Source organism: Myxine glutinosa, chromosome 1 (assembly GCF_964187855.1).
Source record: "Myxine glutinosa chromosome 1, kmMyxGlut1.1, whole genome shotgun sequence".
NCBI classification, from domain to species: Eukaryota; Metazoa; Chordata; class Myxini; order Myxiniformes; family Myxinidae; genus Myxine; species Myxine glutinosa.
Window position 1 is genome coordinate 391,256,774 of NC_136261.1, and position 17,748 is coordinate 391,274,521.

General features: G+C 44.7%; 1 protein-coding gene across 2 annotated transcripts in view; it reads left to right on the plus strand.

The window, feature by feature from the left end:
• The window catches only part of KLHL12 (kelch like family member 12), a 48,713-nt gene that overhangs the window by 21,429 nt on the left and 9,536 nt on the right, over positions 1 to 17,748 (plus strand). For both annotated transcript variants that reach the window (XM_068102067.2, XM_068102077.2), the window contains exons 9-11: positions 11,514 to 11,672; positions 16,846 to 16,944; positions 17,175 to 17,361. In XM_068102067.2, coding sequence (XP_067958168.1) covers positions 11,514 to 11,672; positions 16,846 to 16,944; positions 17,175 to 17,361 — 445 coding nt within the window. The remainder of the gene's footprint in view (positions 1 to 11,513; positions 11,673 to 16,845; positions 16,945 to 17,174; positions 17,362 to 17,748) is intronic.

Consider the following 17,748-nt stretch of genomic DNA (forward strand, 5'->3'; position numbering starts at 1 on the left):
TTTGTTCACGGCATTAAAAAAAAGATCGGGGTCTAAGGGGGTTTACCGGTGGTCAAAGTGGATCCAGGTTTGGCCCCCCCAAATAGGTATTTGCTTTCTACTCAGAAACTACACACGATTTTAATTAAACTTGACCTCAAACTTCACCACCCATGATGTACCAAAGATTGTTCACGGAATTAAAAAATAAACTAGAGAAATACCCGTGCTACGCACGGGTGGGAGGCCAGAAGCAAACAGGCAATGCTGAAACGGCGAATGCTAAAGCATGAAACCAATAAATTCCACATTCCTGTAGCACCTTCAGTCGCACGTCAGACATGGACAGCAAGTTCGTGAAGGACTTCCATGAAAAACGTACCCGTTCGCAAACAAACGGGTACGTTCACGTATAGAAACATCGATCGTGGGACCGTGGCGAATCTGCATATGACGATGGCAAAATATCAGAAATTGAAGGTTTTTTTTATTTTAAACGATTCATATAAACATCCGTTAAATCATATCACACGCAAGTCATCAAAATCTAAACAGTATCTTTAGAATTTCAATAAAAGCCATCACTATTCATATCGGTAAATATTGTTCCATCGTGTTCCAAATCGTGATCGATACACTATGATCGTGATCGTGAATCGTGATCGATAATCGTGTTCACAATCGCTATGTCGTATGTACTCCCGATACGTGTACCAAATTCCCGAAACGTGTAACTGTACCAAATCAACAGTGAAAAGGATTTTGAGCCGAAAGCTGTTACAGCCTTGGCAAGATCGATGGAGACAGTGATCTGTTAGCGATCGATGGAGACATGTTGCTTTCCCGGGTGCATCCGTTTGTGCGTCGTCACAATGAGAACAATGAACGTCATGCGAACGCGAATGTTATGCGGGAGTCCAAACCCTAGAATGCTGGAGGCTAAAGCTGAAATTGGGAAAACTAAATAGCCTATTTTCCTCCTGGGGATCCCAGGATTACCCACCGAAAATATCTTTGTGATCGGTTCAGCAGTTTTTACGGTACCTTCGAACGGACAGACAAACGGACATTTGGTGAATTATAGTAAGATTAATAAAAGCTTTAAAGGAACAATAAAAGGTCTTTGTCCGAGGTCACCGAGTTCGATAGGTGCAGCTGTGCAGCGATCGGTGCAGCCGTTTGTGCAGCACCCGGGAAAACAACATCGTCACAATGAGAACAATGAACGTCGAGCAAACGCGAATGTTATGCGGGAGTCCAAACCTGAGAAAGCTGGAGACTAAAGCTGAAATTGGGAAAACTAAATAGCCTATTTTACTCCTGGGGATCCCAGGATTACCCACCGAAAATATCTTTGCGATCGGTTCAGCAGTTTTTACGGTACCTTCGAACGGACAGGCAGACAGACAGACATTTGGTGAATTATAGTAAGATGTGCCCCTTTGGGCGTCTCTGGGGTGGTTGCCCCCAAACATAAGTATCTTTAGTCGGTGCAGTATACTGTTTATTCTACCAGGTGAGCGCCAGGGGTATTGCCCCTATGTTTTTAAGTACTCTGCGAGGGATTTCCTGATCGCCCCTGTTGCTCCGACTATCACTGGTACAATAATAATAATAATAATAATTCATTTATTTTGTATAGCGCTTTTCCAGAAGCCCAAAGGCGCTTTGACAGAGTGGAAAACATAATGCATAACAATACATGAAAACAACAATTGCAAAAAGACAAGAATCAAGAAAACAAACAGCAGCGATATACGGCATATATATAAGACAAGAATCAAAAAGACAAGACAAGAATCAATAGGGAAATATTTAAAGCAAAAGGAGGGAGAAGGAGAAGAGATAGTCAGGGGTTAAATGCTGTGGGTTGAATGTTGAATGCAGCGTTGAACAGGTGGGTCTTTAGTGATGTTTTGAATGTGGTGAGTGAGGAGGAGTCTCTGATGGTGTGAGGTAGTGAGTTCCAGAGGGTGGGAGCAGCGATGGAGAAGGCCCTGTCCCCCCAGGATCTGAATTTGGTCCGGATGGAGGGGGTCAGGAGGTTGGTACCAGCAGAGCAGAGGTTGCGGGTGGGAGTGTGTCTGGAGAGGAGGTCAGCCAGGTAGGATGGGGCCAGGTTATGGAGGGCTTTGTATGTCAAGAGGAGGATTTTGTACTGGATTCTCTGGGGGATGGGGAGCCAGTGAAGCTTGTAAAGGACGGGGGTGATGTGGTCACGGGTCCGGGAATGAGTGAGTAGACGGGCAGCGGAGTTCTGAATGTATTGGAGTTTATTGGTGATTTTTGAGGGTGAACCATAGAGGAGGCTATTGCAGTAGTCCAGACGGGAGGTGATGAAGGCGTGGATGAGGGTTTCTGCAGCCGTGGAGGAGAGGGATGAGCGGAGACGGGCAATGTTTTTCAGGTGAAAGAAGGCTGACTTTGTGATCTGTTTAGTGTATTTGTCGAAGGAAAGGGTTTGTTCAAAGATGACGCCAAGATTCCGGATGTGAGGGGAGGTGGATACTGGGATACCGTCGATGTTGAGGGCAAAGTTATGGGTGGATTTTGTGAGCGTTTTTGGGCCAATGATGATTATTTCAGATTTATCACAGTTAAGCTTGAGGAAGTTGATTTGAAGCCAGGATTTTATTTCAGTGATGCAGTTTGTCAGGATAGAGTGGGTGTCGGTGGAGACGGACTTGGTGGAGATGAAAAGCTGGATGTCATCGGCGAAGCAGTGGAATTGGAGACCATGACGGCGGATTAAGTGACCGAGCGGGGACAGGTAAAGGATGAAGAGGAGGGGGCCAAGAACTGAACCTTGGGGGACACCTTGGGGGAGGGGAGCAGTGGGGGATTTGCAGTTATTGATGGAGATGAACTGGCATCTGTCAGAGAGGTATGATTTAATCCAAGAGAGGGCAGTGCCGGTGACGTTAAAGGTGGATTCAAGTCGGGTGAGGAGGATAGTGTGATCGATGGTGTCAAAGGCAGCGCTGAGGTCGAGGAGGACGAGAATGTTGAGGTTGCCAGCGTCAGAGGAGAGGAGAAGGTCGTTGGTGATTTTGAGGAGAGCAGTTTCAGTACTGTGGTTGGAGCGGAATCCGGATTGGAATGTTTCATACAAGTTATTGGCAGAGAGATGATGTTTGAGTTGAGTGGCTACAGCGCGTTCCAAAACTTTTGACAGAAAGGGTAGGTTGGAGATGGGTCTGAAGTTGTTTAGGGTGTCAGGGTTTAGACCAGGTTTTTTTAGAATGGGGGTAACAGCAGCAATTTTGAGGGAAGGTGGGACAATACCAGCTTTCTTCAATTTCCAAGTCCTCTTGACCTAGTTTTTCAGCTCCTGGTATTTGAGCATTTTCTTGGTTTCTGAAGCATTCAGTCCAAAGTCATTGGGAACTGAAACATCAATCAACAATGCCGTCTTTTCCTTTTTGTGTTTGAGCACTGTCCAGTCCAGTCGCAATGCTCCACCTGCAATGCCCAAACTTTATAGGATCATATTGTCATGTGTGAGCACTATATGTTCATTTTCAAGGATCAGATTTGGTTGTGTTTCCATGATTGTTCTGAAACTGGAATGTTGGAATGTTTACACATGTGCCAGTGGATTACGCTACAGATTATATCATGTCTTTCTGTGTACAACTCAGGTGAGACAAAAATTTAACTTTTTGGTCTAAATTCAAAGCATTATTTCAGGCGAAACCCTAACACTGCACATCACCCATTGAACACCATCCCTACTGTCAAGAATGGTGGTGCCAGCATCATGTAATGGGGCTGCTTTTTATCAGCAGGGACTGGCAAGCTTATCAGGATAGAAGGGACAATGGACGATGCAAAGTACAGGAGAATCGTTGATGAAAACCTGCTTGAGTCATCCATAAATCTGAAACTGGGTGGGAGATTCACATTTCAGCAGGACAATGATCCAAGTATAAAGCTTAAAGCCACATCAGAGTGGCTCAATAAGAAGAAAATAAACATCCTGACTTGAAGATTGCTTGCCATCGACGATCCCCATCAAAATTGGCCGAACGATAGCAATTTTCACGTGAAGAATGGACAAAGATTTCACCATCTCACTGCAAAGCTGGTAGAGACCTACTACCCAAAAAGACTCATATCAGTCATTGGTGTAAGTTGCTTCGACCAAGTACTGACCTATGGGGCTGAATACTTTTTCAACCAGTAAATTGTGATTTGGAGGTGTTCCTCACATGTAATCTCCTTCAAGTATAAGTGTTTAGTTTGATCTCTTCAGTTGTGAATAAAAAAAGTTAATTTGGAAAAATTATTGAAAAATAGAAAATCTAAAACAATTATTGAAAAGTCGTTGCATAATTCGTATTCATACTAAAATACGCAATTTGGTGTCTTGTCTGTCGGACTGAAATACATTTGGTCGTGGCTTATCCAATCGCAACCAAACTTGACAGGGAGACTAAGGGTCACACGACAGAGGTAACGATTTAATGTCCTCCTCTACTCAATGGGGATTTCCACTTTGCACAAACTCCATGTTGAGGTGTATAATAGGTTATCATGTGTTTAATGGGGTACACCTTCCGGAGGTAAAAAAAATAAAAAAATAAATAAAGACGTCTATTAAACCGGAAAAAGTTTGGATGAAACTGAAAGAAATGCTTAAGGCATTCTGTCTGTACTTACCGTGTCCCCCTCAGACGAGATGAACGGATCAGAGCTGTCTGGACTTGCTCGGCCTAGGAAAGCGGCAATGATCTTTAGCTATAACAATGATGCTTGCATGAGTCTTTACGCATGACGAATGAATCCCATTGCTCATCTGATTTTTCTTGCCATCAGATTTATTTGTGGACAGTATATGGATTTTTATTAGAATGGACAGTATATGGATCTGTGGACAGTATATTTTTATGATGAAGAAAATCGGGCAAAATGGAGAAGATTGTCATGGGGCCCGCAAGGCTAACCCCCGCTCTAGCAGGGAAAATGGCCTTAAAATGCCTGTTGTTGTTGTTGTTGTTGTTGTTGTTGTTGTTGTATATGGATTTTTAGAACATGTCTGGGGGTTGGGGGAATAGAGCCTGTGATTGATGCTGTGAAGAGGAACAGGTTGAGATGGTTTGGTCATGTGTTGAGGAAGGATGAAAGTGACTGGTTGAGAAGAGTGATGGAAATGAATGTAGAAGGAAGTAGAAGACGGGGAAGACCGAGAAAGACTTGGCTAAAGATGGTGGAAGAAGAAATGCGGGCAAGAGGGTTAACAAGGAGAGATGCAGAAAATAGGGCAAAATGGAGAAGATTGTCATGGGGACCGCAAGGCTAACCCCCGCTCTAGCAGGGAAAATGGCCTTTAAAATGCATGTTGTTGTTGTTGTTGTTGTCTGGGGGCCTCATATGTTATTTCTCCCAGTTGCCACTAGCACCCTTATGGCCCAATTCTGACCATTATTTGATGCATAATCATATTCCTATGGTTCGTAAGCATTTTGATATTGGTCTGACTAGCAACGGTACCCGCCCTATGGGTGGGGCTTCCATTGGGAAGTCCAAATGATCTCTCGCGAGATCACGGCGAGGTCACGTCTTTTCGAAGCTGTTCCATGCGCTCACGCTTTCGAAGCTAAGTGATCTTTCTCAATTGTGTTTTTGTCAAAACTGTATCTGTCTTTCGGTGTATGTACCTATAGAGTATAGCGTATCTTTTGGAAAATTTTCGGTGCTAATTTTTCGTACATGTATACACAATCGCCGGTTAATGCATATCGAGTATTCTGCGGCCTAGTACTCGTAGGCTTAGGCTACCGTACCGTCTCCGACCTTGTGGTTTTGTTTTTCTCTCAGCGATTCGTCGAATGCGCTGCAATTATTTTCGTTCTCTGTTTCGTCCCAGTCGTTCACCCCATACCTCCTTGTTTAATATCTTTACTCAAAAAAAAAAAAAAAAAACCCCAAAAAATATTTCCTTCCCAGGTCTTATTCGTTTATTTGTTGTTTTTATTTGTTCGTTCGTTCTTCGTTCGCGATCACGTGGTTAGAAATGAATAATCTCTCCCCTGAACAACTATTTTCTCTCATATATTATAACACCCTTTTCTTCTTTTCCTACAAAAGGATGCTTTCGTCTTGCTCACCAAATCTATTCATTCCAAAAAATATATATAATACCATCTCTTACAGTTCCTCCTTTCTACATTCCCTAAACTATCCAGAACTCCACCCCTCCTTCAGTGTCCCCAAACGTATTTTTGACTCGAAGGTCTCAAACTCATTTTGCAAAAAATGTTCGTTTCCCATGAATCGTACACTTTTCAAAATCCAATCTCACCCCTCCCCTCCAAATCCTCCCCATCACCCATCCCTTTCAAATCTCCCCCCTTGCCCCTTCCCTCCCCTCCCTCCTAAACTCCCCCCACACCCCTCCCCTCCGAGACTCTCCCTCGCTCCTCCCCTCCTAGACTCCCCTCTCACCCCTCCTCCTCAAAGCATCCTCCCTGCTTCTTCCCCCTTCCAACTTTCACCTTCATCTCCCCCAACCTTCTGCCTCGCTCTTCCCCCTCCTCAAATAACACCTCACTGTTCCTCACCCAATCTCCATCAAACCTTTTGTCCGCCCATTCTTCCCTTTCTCCAAGCTATTCTGAAATCTCTGAAATCTCTGACACACCTTCAACAGCTCTCCCTACCTCTTCCTCCTCTTCCACATCTTACCCTACCCCTCCCCCACCCTGTTCTGGACCCGATGCTCCCCCTTCCTCTTCATTAACGGTATGGACCTCAAACATCCGGGGCCTTCGCTCAAACGTGACTGATCTCTCCATACAGGTTGCTTCTGACAAACCAGATGTGATCTGCTTAACAGAAACTTTCCTCCTTCATGATGTCTCTGATGCCTTGGTATCTCTCCCAGGTTACTCCCTCCTCCGGTATGATAGACCTGAGCCTCGTCCTGGAGGTGGGGTTGCTATTTTTATAAAAAAACTCTCTTCCTCACTCGCCCTCCACTGCCCTCTCTCCACCTCACCCCCAGGAATACCTTTGGCTACGGCTTCCCCTTCGCTCCCACCTTTTGTTCATATGTGTGTTGTACCGTCCACCAAACAGCGATGACTCCATCTACATCTCGCTGTCTGAAAATATGGACCAACTTCTATCTACCCATCCCAACTCTCTCTTCCTCATATGTGGTGATTTAAATTGTCACCATGCCAGTTGGCTGGGTGTGGGTACCCCTCTCGCCAGCCATGGCTCTTTAGCAAAGGACTTCTGCGACTCACTGGGACTGACACAATCTGTCAATTTCCCGACCCGGATCTCAGTCAACGGAGCATCTTCTCTTCTGGATTTGGTTATGACAAACTTCCCTGAAAATGTCTGCTGCCCTCTTCTGCTCCAATCGGCTCATCTGATCATGTGCTTGTCAAAGTGGACATCTCTCTGACCATTCTCAGAGAGCCTCCTCAGCGTCGACAAGTCTGGCATTTCACTCAGGCCAACTGGCACGGTCTTCAAGCAGCCATCAATCATCTGGACTGGTCTCCCATCTCTACCTCCTCTGACATCAACTCATCCTGGGAATTCTTTCAAAGTAAATTGCTTTCTCTCATGCACAGATTTATCCCATCTCGTCTTCAGTTGTCATACCCTTCCTCCCGTCCATGGTACACGGAATCTTGTGGTGAGGCTGTTGCCCTGAAACAACTTGCTTTCGTCTCCTGGAAAGAAAATCCAACGGAAGGAAATCTCATTTCCTTTAACAAAGCCCGAAACAAGTGTGTGTCCACCCTCAGGAGAGCCAGGAAACAATATCTCACCGTTCTCAAGACCGAACTCTCTTATCTGTCTCCCTCTTCCAAATCCTGGTGGCGTCTGGTCAAATCTGTTTCTGGTGTTTGTTCCCCCTCCATCCCCTCCCTCACCTCAAATGGCTTAACGGCTGACTCCGCACGTGAAAAAGCTGAATGCCTCAACTCTGTGTTTGCCTCTAAATCTTGTGTCCCAAACCCATCCCTCTGTGTACCCACCGTACCCAGTCGTACCCAGCTGCTCCTGGACTCTGTGTCCTTTCCTCCTGACAAGTTGGAAAAGTTTCTGTCAACCCTCGACTCTGATTCTGCAACTGGTCCTGACGGCATCAGCCCACGGGTCCTAAAATCATGTTCTTCCGCTCTTTCGCTCCCTCTTTCTGTTCTCTTCACCCTCTCTTTTGCTCAAGGTCATCTGCCATCTGCTTGGAAATCAGCCAACATCACCGCTTTGCACAAAAAAGGTGCAAAAACAGATCCCAGCAACTACAGACCAATCAGCCTTCTCCCAATTATCAGCAAAGTCATGGAATCCATCATTGCTTCAGATATGAAATCTTTCCTCTTCTCCAATGGCTTGATCTCTGATCATCAATTTGGTTTCAGACCTGGTCACTCTACTCTGGACATGCTGCTTCTGCTTTCTCAACAATGGATGGAGGTCCTCAACGCCAAACAGGAAATTAGAGCTGTCTCCCTTGACATTTCACGTGCCTTCGATACGGTCTGGCACCCTGCTCTGCTCACCAAACTCTCCTTCTTTGGTATCCATGGAAATCTCCACTCATGGCTGGCGGACTTCCTCTCTGGTCGTAGTCAACGTGTGGCCCTGAATGGGTTTCTCTCATCTCCTCTTCCTGTTCAGGCTGGAGTTCCCCAAGGTAGTGTTCTGGGCCCTGTGCTTTTTCTGGTCTTCATCAATGATCTCTCTGACTCTCTTGAAAATCCTCTCTATCTCTTTGCTGACGACTCTACTCTCTGTCGCTCCATTCCTCATCCCTCAGATCGGCAGTCTGCAGCCTCTTCACTCTCTGCAGACCTGGACAAAATCACAGACTGGGCAAACAAATGGAACATGTCTTTCAATCCTGATAAATCTCACACTCTTACGATGTCTCTCCGAAAAGACCGACTGGAAAACCCTCCCATCCACTTTCTGAATAATCCTCTCCAAGAAGTTCTGTCACTCAAGCTTTTGGGTCTCACTATTTGCCATGATCTTTCCTGGGAAAACCACATTTCAAATCTGGCCTCCAAAGCCAGTCGCCGACTGGGCATCCTCCGTCGTGCGAAGTCCTTCCTTGGCACACCTGAGCTCCTCACCACATACAAGGCTTTCATCCGCAGCTCTATGGAATACTGCTCTCCCCTCTGGTCTGGTGCTCCTGCCTCACACCTAGCCCGTCTTCACGCTGTTGAAACCAAAGCGTTCAGAATCATTGGAATCTCCCGCGATGAAGCTAACTCCAAGGGCCTTTCACTCACTCACCGCAGGCAGGTTGGTGGTCTTTCCGTCTTCTACCGACTCCTCTCTGGCCTTGCCCCCCAGCCCTCTCTGGGCTCTGTCCCCCAAATATTCCTACAGGTCGCACAAGATCTGCCTGTAACCCTCTTATGGTTAAACTGCCAAAATCAAGACTTTCTGCTCACCTTCACTCCTTCATTCCTCTTTTCTCCCGCCTCTGGAACAAACTCCCTCACTCTCTTCAATCCCACTCCACCCTCCAGGTCTTTAAAACAGCTGTTCACCACCATCTCTTATCCTCCCCCATCCAAAACCTTGATCTTTTGTACCCCCGCTAATTTCGGTCCCCTTGTGTTTTATACCTCTCCCCCACCTCCCCTTCCCACGCCTCCTGCCCCCAAGCCCTCTCCCTCCCACACTTCTCCCTGCTCTCAAATGTTGTGGTTGTGTGCTTCCCCTTCTCTCCCCATCTTGTCTTCCGCTCCCTCTTTTTGTATATTTTGTTTGTCTGGTTGATTTGTTTGTGAAATAAATGTTAGCTCTTTCACGAGCCTCGATTCAGTATACAAAAAAATAAAAATAAAAAAGAAAAAATGAAAAGGCAAAATATCAGAAATTGAAGGCTTTTTTTATTTTAAACGATTCATATAAACATCCGTTGAATCACATCACACGCAAATCGTCAAAATCTAAACAGTACATGGCTCCCATTTTGAAAAAAGATTGAATTCTGCAAAACGGAAGCGGCCGCAACATGTCTTTCTCATTCGCACGTTTATGTGTGAAGAGTGCACGCCGAATCTGTAACACGGAAGCGGCCGCTACACCTGTTTCTCAGTCGCTTTGCACACGCTGCCATGGTACTTCGGAGCCGCACGTTTATATCGGAAGAGTTCATCAGGAGTCGATCTACTCTCTCCTGGTACGTAGAATTTCAACAAAAGTTCATATCGGTAAATATTATTCCATCGTCTTTGGAAAAACTGGAAAATTGGAAAACTTGTAAAATTGGGGAAAAATTGGAAAAACAATATAGCCTATTTTACTCCCAGGGGTCCCAGGAATACCCACCCAAAATATCGTTGTGATCGGTTGATCCGTTTTTGCGGTACCTTTGAACGGACGGACGGACATTCGATGAATTATAGTATAATGGAAATGTTGACGTATTTATGCATGGACGGTGTATCTGCTAAGAGTCGCAGGTCCGCACACTTATTGGTACTGTACTATTGTAACCAGTTATCGAATTCTGTCAAGCCGTGTCTGACTTCTGGTGACATTCATGATCAGATGTCTCCAAACGTCCCGATCCTGCGCTGCTTTCGGAAGCTCTGGCCGAGACAGCTTGGTCGCAGCGTTTGCCCCAACCTTTGGGGGTGTGTTCCATTACCAATCAGATTGCTATTGCTTGTCAATCCAGCCGTTCCTTATCAACCGTTTCATTCTGGAGTGCTTGCTTGAGAGCTTAAGCCACTAGGCGAGCGCTCTACAAGCTGCTTGATAATGGAACACACCCCTTCTGAACATGTCCATCTTCTCATTTGACAAGAATTTCATCTTTTTTAGGTTTAAATATAGACCATCTCTTTCACTTTCCTTCGCCATCTGCAGTTGTTTCATCAAGTCCTCTTTACTTTCTGCCAACAGTGTTATCAGTGTACTTTATATTGTTGATACGTCTTCTTCCAATCCCGACTCCAGCCTCTGTCATCCAAGTTATATTTTTCGTGAAAAATTATTATAAACACAAATTAATCAGTTAAATCCGTCATAATAATGACACAATGATGATAATAATAATCCCGGGGCTGTCCAGCCTGGGTTTAAATCCCGATGTTTCACAGGGAGTGATTCATCAAAGTGTGCCATCTGCCAGCATCAACAGGTGAACTTTAAAGATCCCACGTGTCCTTCAGGAAAAATAGGTGAGCAATCAGCGGCACCCTGAACAAATTAGAAAATTCCTGCCTTATACTGAGTCGAACGTCAGGCCTGGCTAGCCGGTTTGTGGAAGACTTGGTCCAAGCTTCCCCCAACCAACCCCACAAGAACATGGGAATACTTGTGGCCATTAAAGAATAAGAATATTTAACAAACCATCGTCCGCATGGTGCACATGTACACGTTATCCCATTCCCCACCCCACCTCCCTCCTTCGCTCCCAAAAGGGAGCGTTTGTTTCTAGTGCATCTAAATGTGGCATTATCGGTAGGGGGTGAATACTTTCACAAGCCACTGTAAACTTTCTATTCCCCCTGAGATTATGTTTTGCTTGCCATATGCAGACATGATCTATGTGGCGGGAGGCTTTGATGGCAGTCGGCGGCATACGAGTATGGAACGATATGATCCTAACATTGATCAGTGGACCCTGGTGGGAGACATGGCCACAGCACGGGAAGGAGCAGGCCTGGTCGTTGCAAATGGAGTGACCTACTGCATGGGTGAGTTTCCTGTGAATACAAGAGGTATTTATTTTAATTATAATTGCCGCAATTCCTCAAAAAGGTCTGACACCATCTTTGGTGCGATTTGTATTATGATAGCTCGTATGTGTGTGAATGCAATGTGATTTGGTTTATTGAAGATATCTTCGTTATTTTACTATACAGTCGGACCCATGGACGGTGTATCCCGCTATTTGCAGTTGATAAAATGCGACCTGTTTCTCTATTCGCAGAAAAGTGTCCCTCATATTCGTTTAAAAAAAAATATTTGTGGCCGTGTTCCACGAAATTGCGGGTTTTTTCTTCTTCTTTTTTCCTATTCGCTGCCGTGTTCCACGAAATTACGGTTTGTTTTTTTCCTATTCGCTGCCATGTTCCACGAAATCACGTTTTTTTTTTTCCTATTCGCTGCCGTGTTCCACGAATTCGCGGTTTTTCAGGGGCGCAAAAACAAAAATTCACCAGCTGCAGGCTTCACACTAGGCTGGGCCAAATCAGGGGTGATTTTCAATTTTTCATACTACAAGGTTGTAATTTACCTAAAAGTTGTGGCTGGTAACAGAAACAAAACCATGAAATTTTTTTTCAAAAATATTGACGTCTTACGGTAAAACAGCCCGTTACCATAGCAACCGTTACAGACGACTCAAAAAATTCTTAAAATCGATGATTTCTCAGGCTGTGTGTGACCCCCAGAGTTGATTCTGGTACCAAAAGATTCAGAATTGAAAGCCAAGGATGATTGGATAGCTTAACAATGTCTGTGACACAATTCAATACAACTTTTATCCCAAAAACTCATTTTTATCTCAAATTTAAGGCATTTGTTTGAAAAAAAAATGAAAATTTTGCTTTTTAATCATAGGATAATCATTAATCAGAGCTATAGTCAAATTAAATGTACTTTAAATTAACTTTTGTCATTGATTAAGCTTTTTTGTCTCAAATTTAAGGTCTGACATTGAACATTGATAACAAAATAAAAAACCTAGTCCCAATTGTAATCAATGGAGGCCAATGACTTCTTAGTCACAACCTCAGTGGATGTTGCCAGTCCATGCAGCTTCTCCCTGACGCCCTTCACAACCCTGTATAGAGCCTGGAGCTGCGCCTCAGATTTGGGGGCCTTGTTAGTGTTCAAATCTGTGGCGAGTCCAAGTGTCCGCTCTGCTGCGTCATTGACAACTGGGAGTTTGGCCACAACTTCCTTGCCATGACGATAGCTGTCTGAGGTGGGCCACTGTGCAACGGGGAGCTTGACAAAACTGGAGTCAATACCCAAGAGTTCAAACATGCTCCAAGAGTCGTAACCAACAAAGTCTTTGAGGGCTTTACTCCCCAATTGCTGTGAGGCTGGCATCTCCTGTATCATGTTATGTGCAGTCCCATGGTACCTGAGCATAGCCCTTCTCATAGTCTGCTTGTCAGATGACGTTCTGTCCGAGAAGAGTGCCAAAGAGACCAATCTCTCTGAGAGGTACCACAAATGGTTTTGTAGCTTCTCTCGGGCCACAGTCACAAAGGACAGAAATTTGGCAGGCCACTTTGTTGGATTCTTTGCGATACTGGCCTCAGCCTTGAGGAGGTTCTTCATCAGGTACATGTCGTTAGATGGTGCAACTGCAGCACTGGTACATGTCAACCACGCTTTAGTGTAGAAGACTGACATGAATGCAGCGAGACTGGTTATGTCTTCCAGCTCTTCGGGTGTGTAGATATCTCCCAGCTGCCAACGGAAGAGTGCCACCTTTATAGTGTATAAAGTCTTGCTCATCCAACGGGCGTGGTGGAATGCCCCAGGAGCTTTGATAGTGATGGTCCTCATACCATCAGGGACAGTCCCTCCAAGAAACAGTAGTGTGAGGTGTGCCAGCTCCAGGTAGTCGTGTCGAAGAGTCTCCTTTGTGCTATTGTCCATCCACGTCTGAAGGAAGGTGATGGTGGCATGTACATGGCCAGCCAGCTCTCTCTGTTGAGCAGACACTTCGACCAATGTGTAGTTGCCCTGGTCCAATTCACTCCAAGTGTTGAGCAGTCGCTTGAACAGCTGTTCATTAGGTCCTGTGGTGGGGCCATACACTATTGAGCAAGACGCCCCTCCAACCAATTCGTGGATGTGGTGCCGACATGCCAGTTGCAGAAGACTCCTGCCAAACTCAGTCTCCAGTCTTACTACGACTCCACTCTTGACCCCAGAGTTCACTGCCGTTGTATCGAAGACAAGAGCGCCTATCCTTGATGTGTGCAAGAGCGCCTTGAACGCCCTGATGAATGGTTACAGTAACAACCGAAAGCAGGCATTAAAATTAATGATTGTAAGCTGCTTTTGTTAACTTTTTTTTATTGAAATGAAGATGGCCAAATTTAAACAACGTTATAACAGTTATAAAAACTGGACAATACAAGGTTGTAAAAGACAATTTAAAGTAAATTTAATCTGATTAATGGTTATCCTATGATTAAAAAGCAAAATTTTCAATTTTTTTCCATAAATATGCTTGAAATTTCAGACAAAAATCAGTTTTTTGGATAAACGTGGTATTGAATTGTGTCACAGACATTGTTAAGCTATCCAATCATCCTTGGCTTTCAATTCTGCATCTTTTGGTACCAGAATCAACTCTGGGGGTCAAACACAGCTTGAGAAATCGTCAATTTAGGCATTTTTTGAGTCGTCTGTAACTGTTGCTATGGTAACGGGCTGTCTGACCGTAAAACGTCAATATTTTTGAATTTTTTTTTCATGATTTTGTTCCTGATACTCACTCACAACTTTTAGGTAAATTACATTGAATTAGGAAAATCACCTCCGATTTGGCCCAGCCTACTTCACACATTTATAAAACCCATCTTTCACCAGCGATGCATAAAGCAGCTGGACATACACAAAAAAAAAACATCTATGATCCGCAAGCATGACTTCTACATTCACTGTTGTGTGCTTTGCGTTTTCATGGCTTTTGCTGCTGCAAATTTTAGCCGCACTATAAGCGAGCTCCGAGGGATGTTCCACCAGCTGCATAACATGTCATCCCCGCGAGTTACTGTACAGAATGAAAATGCTCCACATTATCTATTAGTGCAATTAGGTGTCTCTATTTTCCCCAATGAAACTGGCACGACATGCATTCGTGGGGTTTGACTCGCCATTTCCAGGATTTTCACCGACATAGGCGGGTTTTGTCTCGCCATTTCTGGGACATTCATCGACCATCGTGGATTACCCTCGACATTCTCGGGATTTGCCTCACCATTCGCAGATTTTTTCCTCGCCATTCGCAGTTTGGTCCTCTCTATTCGTGGATTTTCGCTACTCGGGAACCATCCCCCCTTTTTCCATTGAAACAATGCCCCGCTATTCGCGGCATTTTCCAAGAACGTATCCCCCGCAAATATCAGGGTCCCATGGTATTTAGATTTTATTTACCCCACACACTTCCCCTCCTCCCATTCAGTGCACCGAGAACAGGTAGTTGCAGTGGAATTTGACCTCATCAAAACAGTTAAATGCTATTTTTTTGGGGTTGTAGTAACTCAGCAAACCAAGGTTTATCCTTTCATATCTGTCCATTTGAGTAGGCAAGTCCATAAATTAAGCTACTTGCTGAGGATGTTTCATTTTGGAATTGTCTGGACTCTCGAATGAAAATCCCATTGGCACCCACAAGAATCTTCTTCCGAGGCTTTGATACTACTGTGTTGGCTTTTTATTGATTTGTCAAGAAGTTTTATGATGTTGTTTTTATGCTGAACTTTTACACATGTGCACAATATAAGGACTTTTATTGTGGTTTATTTTATACACCAGGAACAAGTGGCAAGTGGTCATTTGGCCTATCAAGCCTTTGATTCATCTATACCATTTTAATTAAATGTATTAGTTATCAAGTTAACTTCATTGGTGGATAGAGGAGTGGAGTAGAGAACAGTTGGGTACATCTGTGCAAAGTTGATACCAAAGGACCGACATTTGAAAATCCCACTCCTGACACCAATTTGTCACAGAACCAGTCTTGCCCCAAAAGGTCAGGCCAAGTCCTGCTGGAGATTAACTCTCGAGATGCCAAGAGGAGGTGTTACTGTGCATGTTCAGAAAGCCGAGGTGGTCTTCAAATTAAATAATTACATTCTCCTGCCAAAATTGTGGTGTTTATTTCCCAACCATTTAATTTTATTAATGCTGAACATGCGGAACGTGACCAAAACCACAGTGATGTAAATATATATAGTGAATTTCATGACAGAGTATGGGGCAATAAAGTAAATTAATTTGAATTGGGTGCGAACAAGGACGACCTTCATGTGGACAGAGGAGTTTCGTCTTCCCTTGATTTTGGCGGATGGATTCTGACAGTCAGGTGAGCAGGTCTGATGTGGAGGAGGGTTTGTGTGACGTGATGCCCCAGTCCAGCACGCAGACTTCCAATTGGCCCTTTCATTCATACTAGCATTAAGCTCTTGCCTAGACTCCACACCCAAACTGATTTGGATCCTCACTCGCACTGATACCAGCTCTGTCCCATTCCTGCCTGCAACTGACACTGTAACCTTTTCTCCACGGCGCAGTGGGCTTTTATTGTCTCTTGGTCATATGACATCCGTGGCCTCTCTGTTAGCCGTACTCTTACTACATGGTCTCCTGGCAAAGAACTCCAGGAATGGTGACATCCGGTGCCGAAGGTCTCTTCCCTTCAGGGAAGTTGAGTTGTTAGGGCTAGGGTTAGCGTTCGTGGCATGCGTGAGGGAATTTAATGGAGGTGCGGGAGAAGGATATGGAAACATAATTTTTCGGGAAAGAGTTCTGTACAAATGATCCTGTCATCACTAATCTGGGATGTTTGTTACAGGACGTCTTATTTGAAAATAGACTACGAAATAACTAACGAATTTACCCAGACATTTTCATGAGTATATATATTTATGTAAGATGAACCAAGTAAAAACCCAAACATCTTTGAGGATTCACTGTACTTTTGCATTTTATTTTTTATTGTTGTCCCCCCCCCCCCCCCCCTCCCTCTGTCCCCCAGCCAATCCTCATCTATAGCAATATGTAATCCTCATCGATAGCAATATGTTACACGTCTTCTGCGTGATTGTTGGATTGAAGTTTCACATGACTGCTTTGCCAGTTTCTGCAATGGGTGTTAAGCCTGTCGTGTGCTCACAGGGGGATATGACGGTATCAACATTTTGAACTCTGTGGAACGCTTTGAACCACATACAGGCTACTGGTCGCACGTATCACCTATGTCCACCAAGCGATCAGGTGATTTGCCATAGTCGTGTGCCTCCACCTTGCAGGTGTCTCTGTATGATTTGCAAGTCTACTCTGTGGGGTTTAAATACCGAAGTCTCGAACCCTTTTGATTCATGTTATTGAATTTTATTTTAAGTTACCATATTGAGTGCTGACGCCTGTAACCCATGTAAACTTGAACAAACGTGATTGACTCTCCTGCAAAATGCAATAAGCCCCTCTCTTTCGCTGCACTTCAGGTGCTGGTGTCGCTTTGCTCAATGATCACATATATGTTGTTGGAGGCTTTGATGGTACGGCCCATCTGGCGTCTGTTGAAGCCTACAACATCCGCACGGATTCATGGACCACGGTTACCTCCATGACGACGCCTCGGTGCTACGTTGGAGCTGCTGTATTGCGTGGACGTCTCTACGCCATTGCTGGGTATTTTGAACTTCGGCTTTTCCCTATTGTACGCTGTCGTGGCCTTGCTTTTGAAACTGCTGGCATACCCAAGTACACGTTGAAAAGCAAATATTTTCTCTCTTAAACGCGAATTTTGGACTTGTTTGATGACTGAAACATATCGGCAAGTAGATCCGCAGTGAGGCACTCAAACTGGAACAACAGCCAATTGGTTCAACTTACCAGTTCGTCCATGTCAGGTGACCAGGCGACGTGTGATATTTTCCTTCTGCGAGGGGCTCCTCAATGCATTTTGTGTCATCTACCCTTAATCTTCCTCATTAATTTGACAGGAGCATACAAGACCGGTCGCTTCGCTGATGGAAATACTGTTACGGATCCGGTGGACGGCACTCCCGTTAGCAA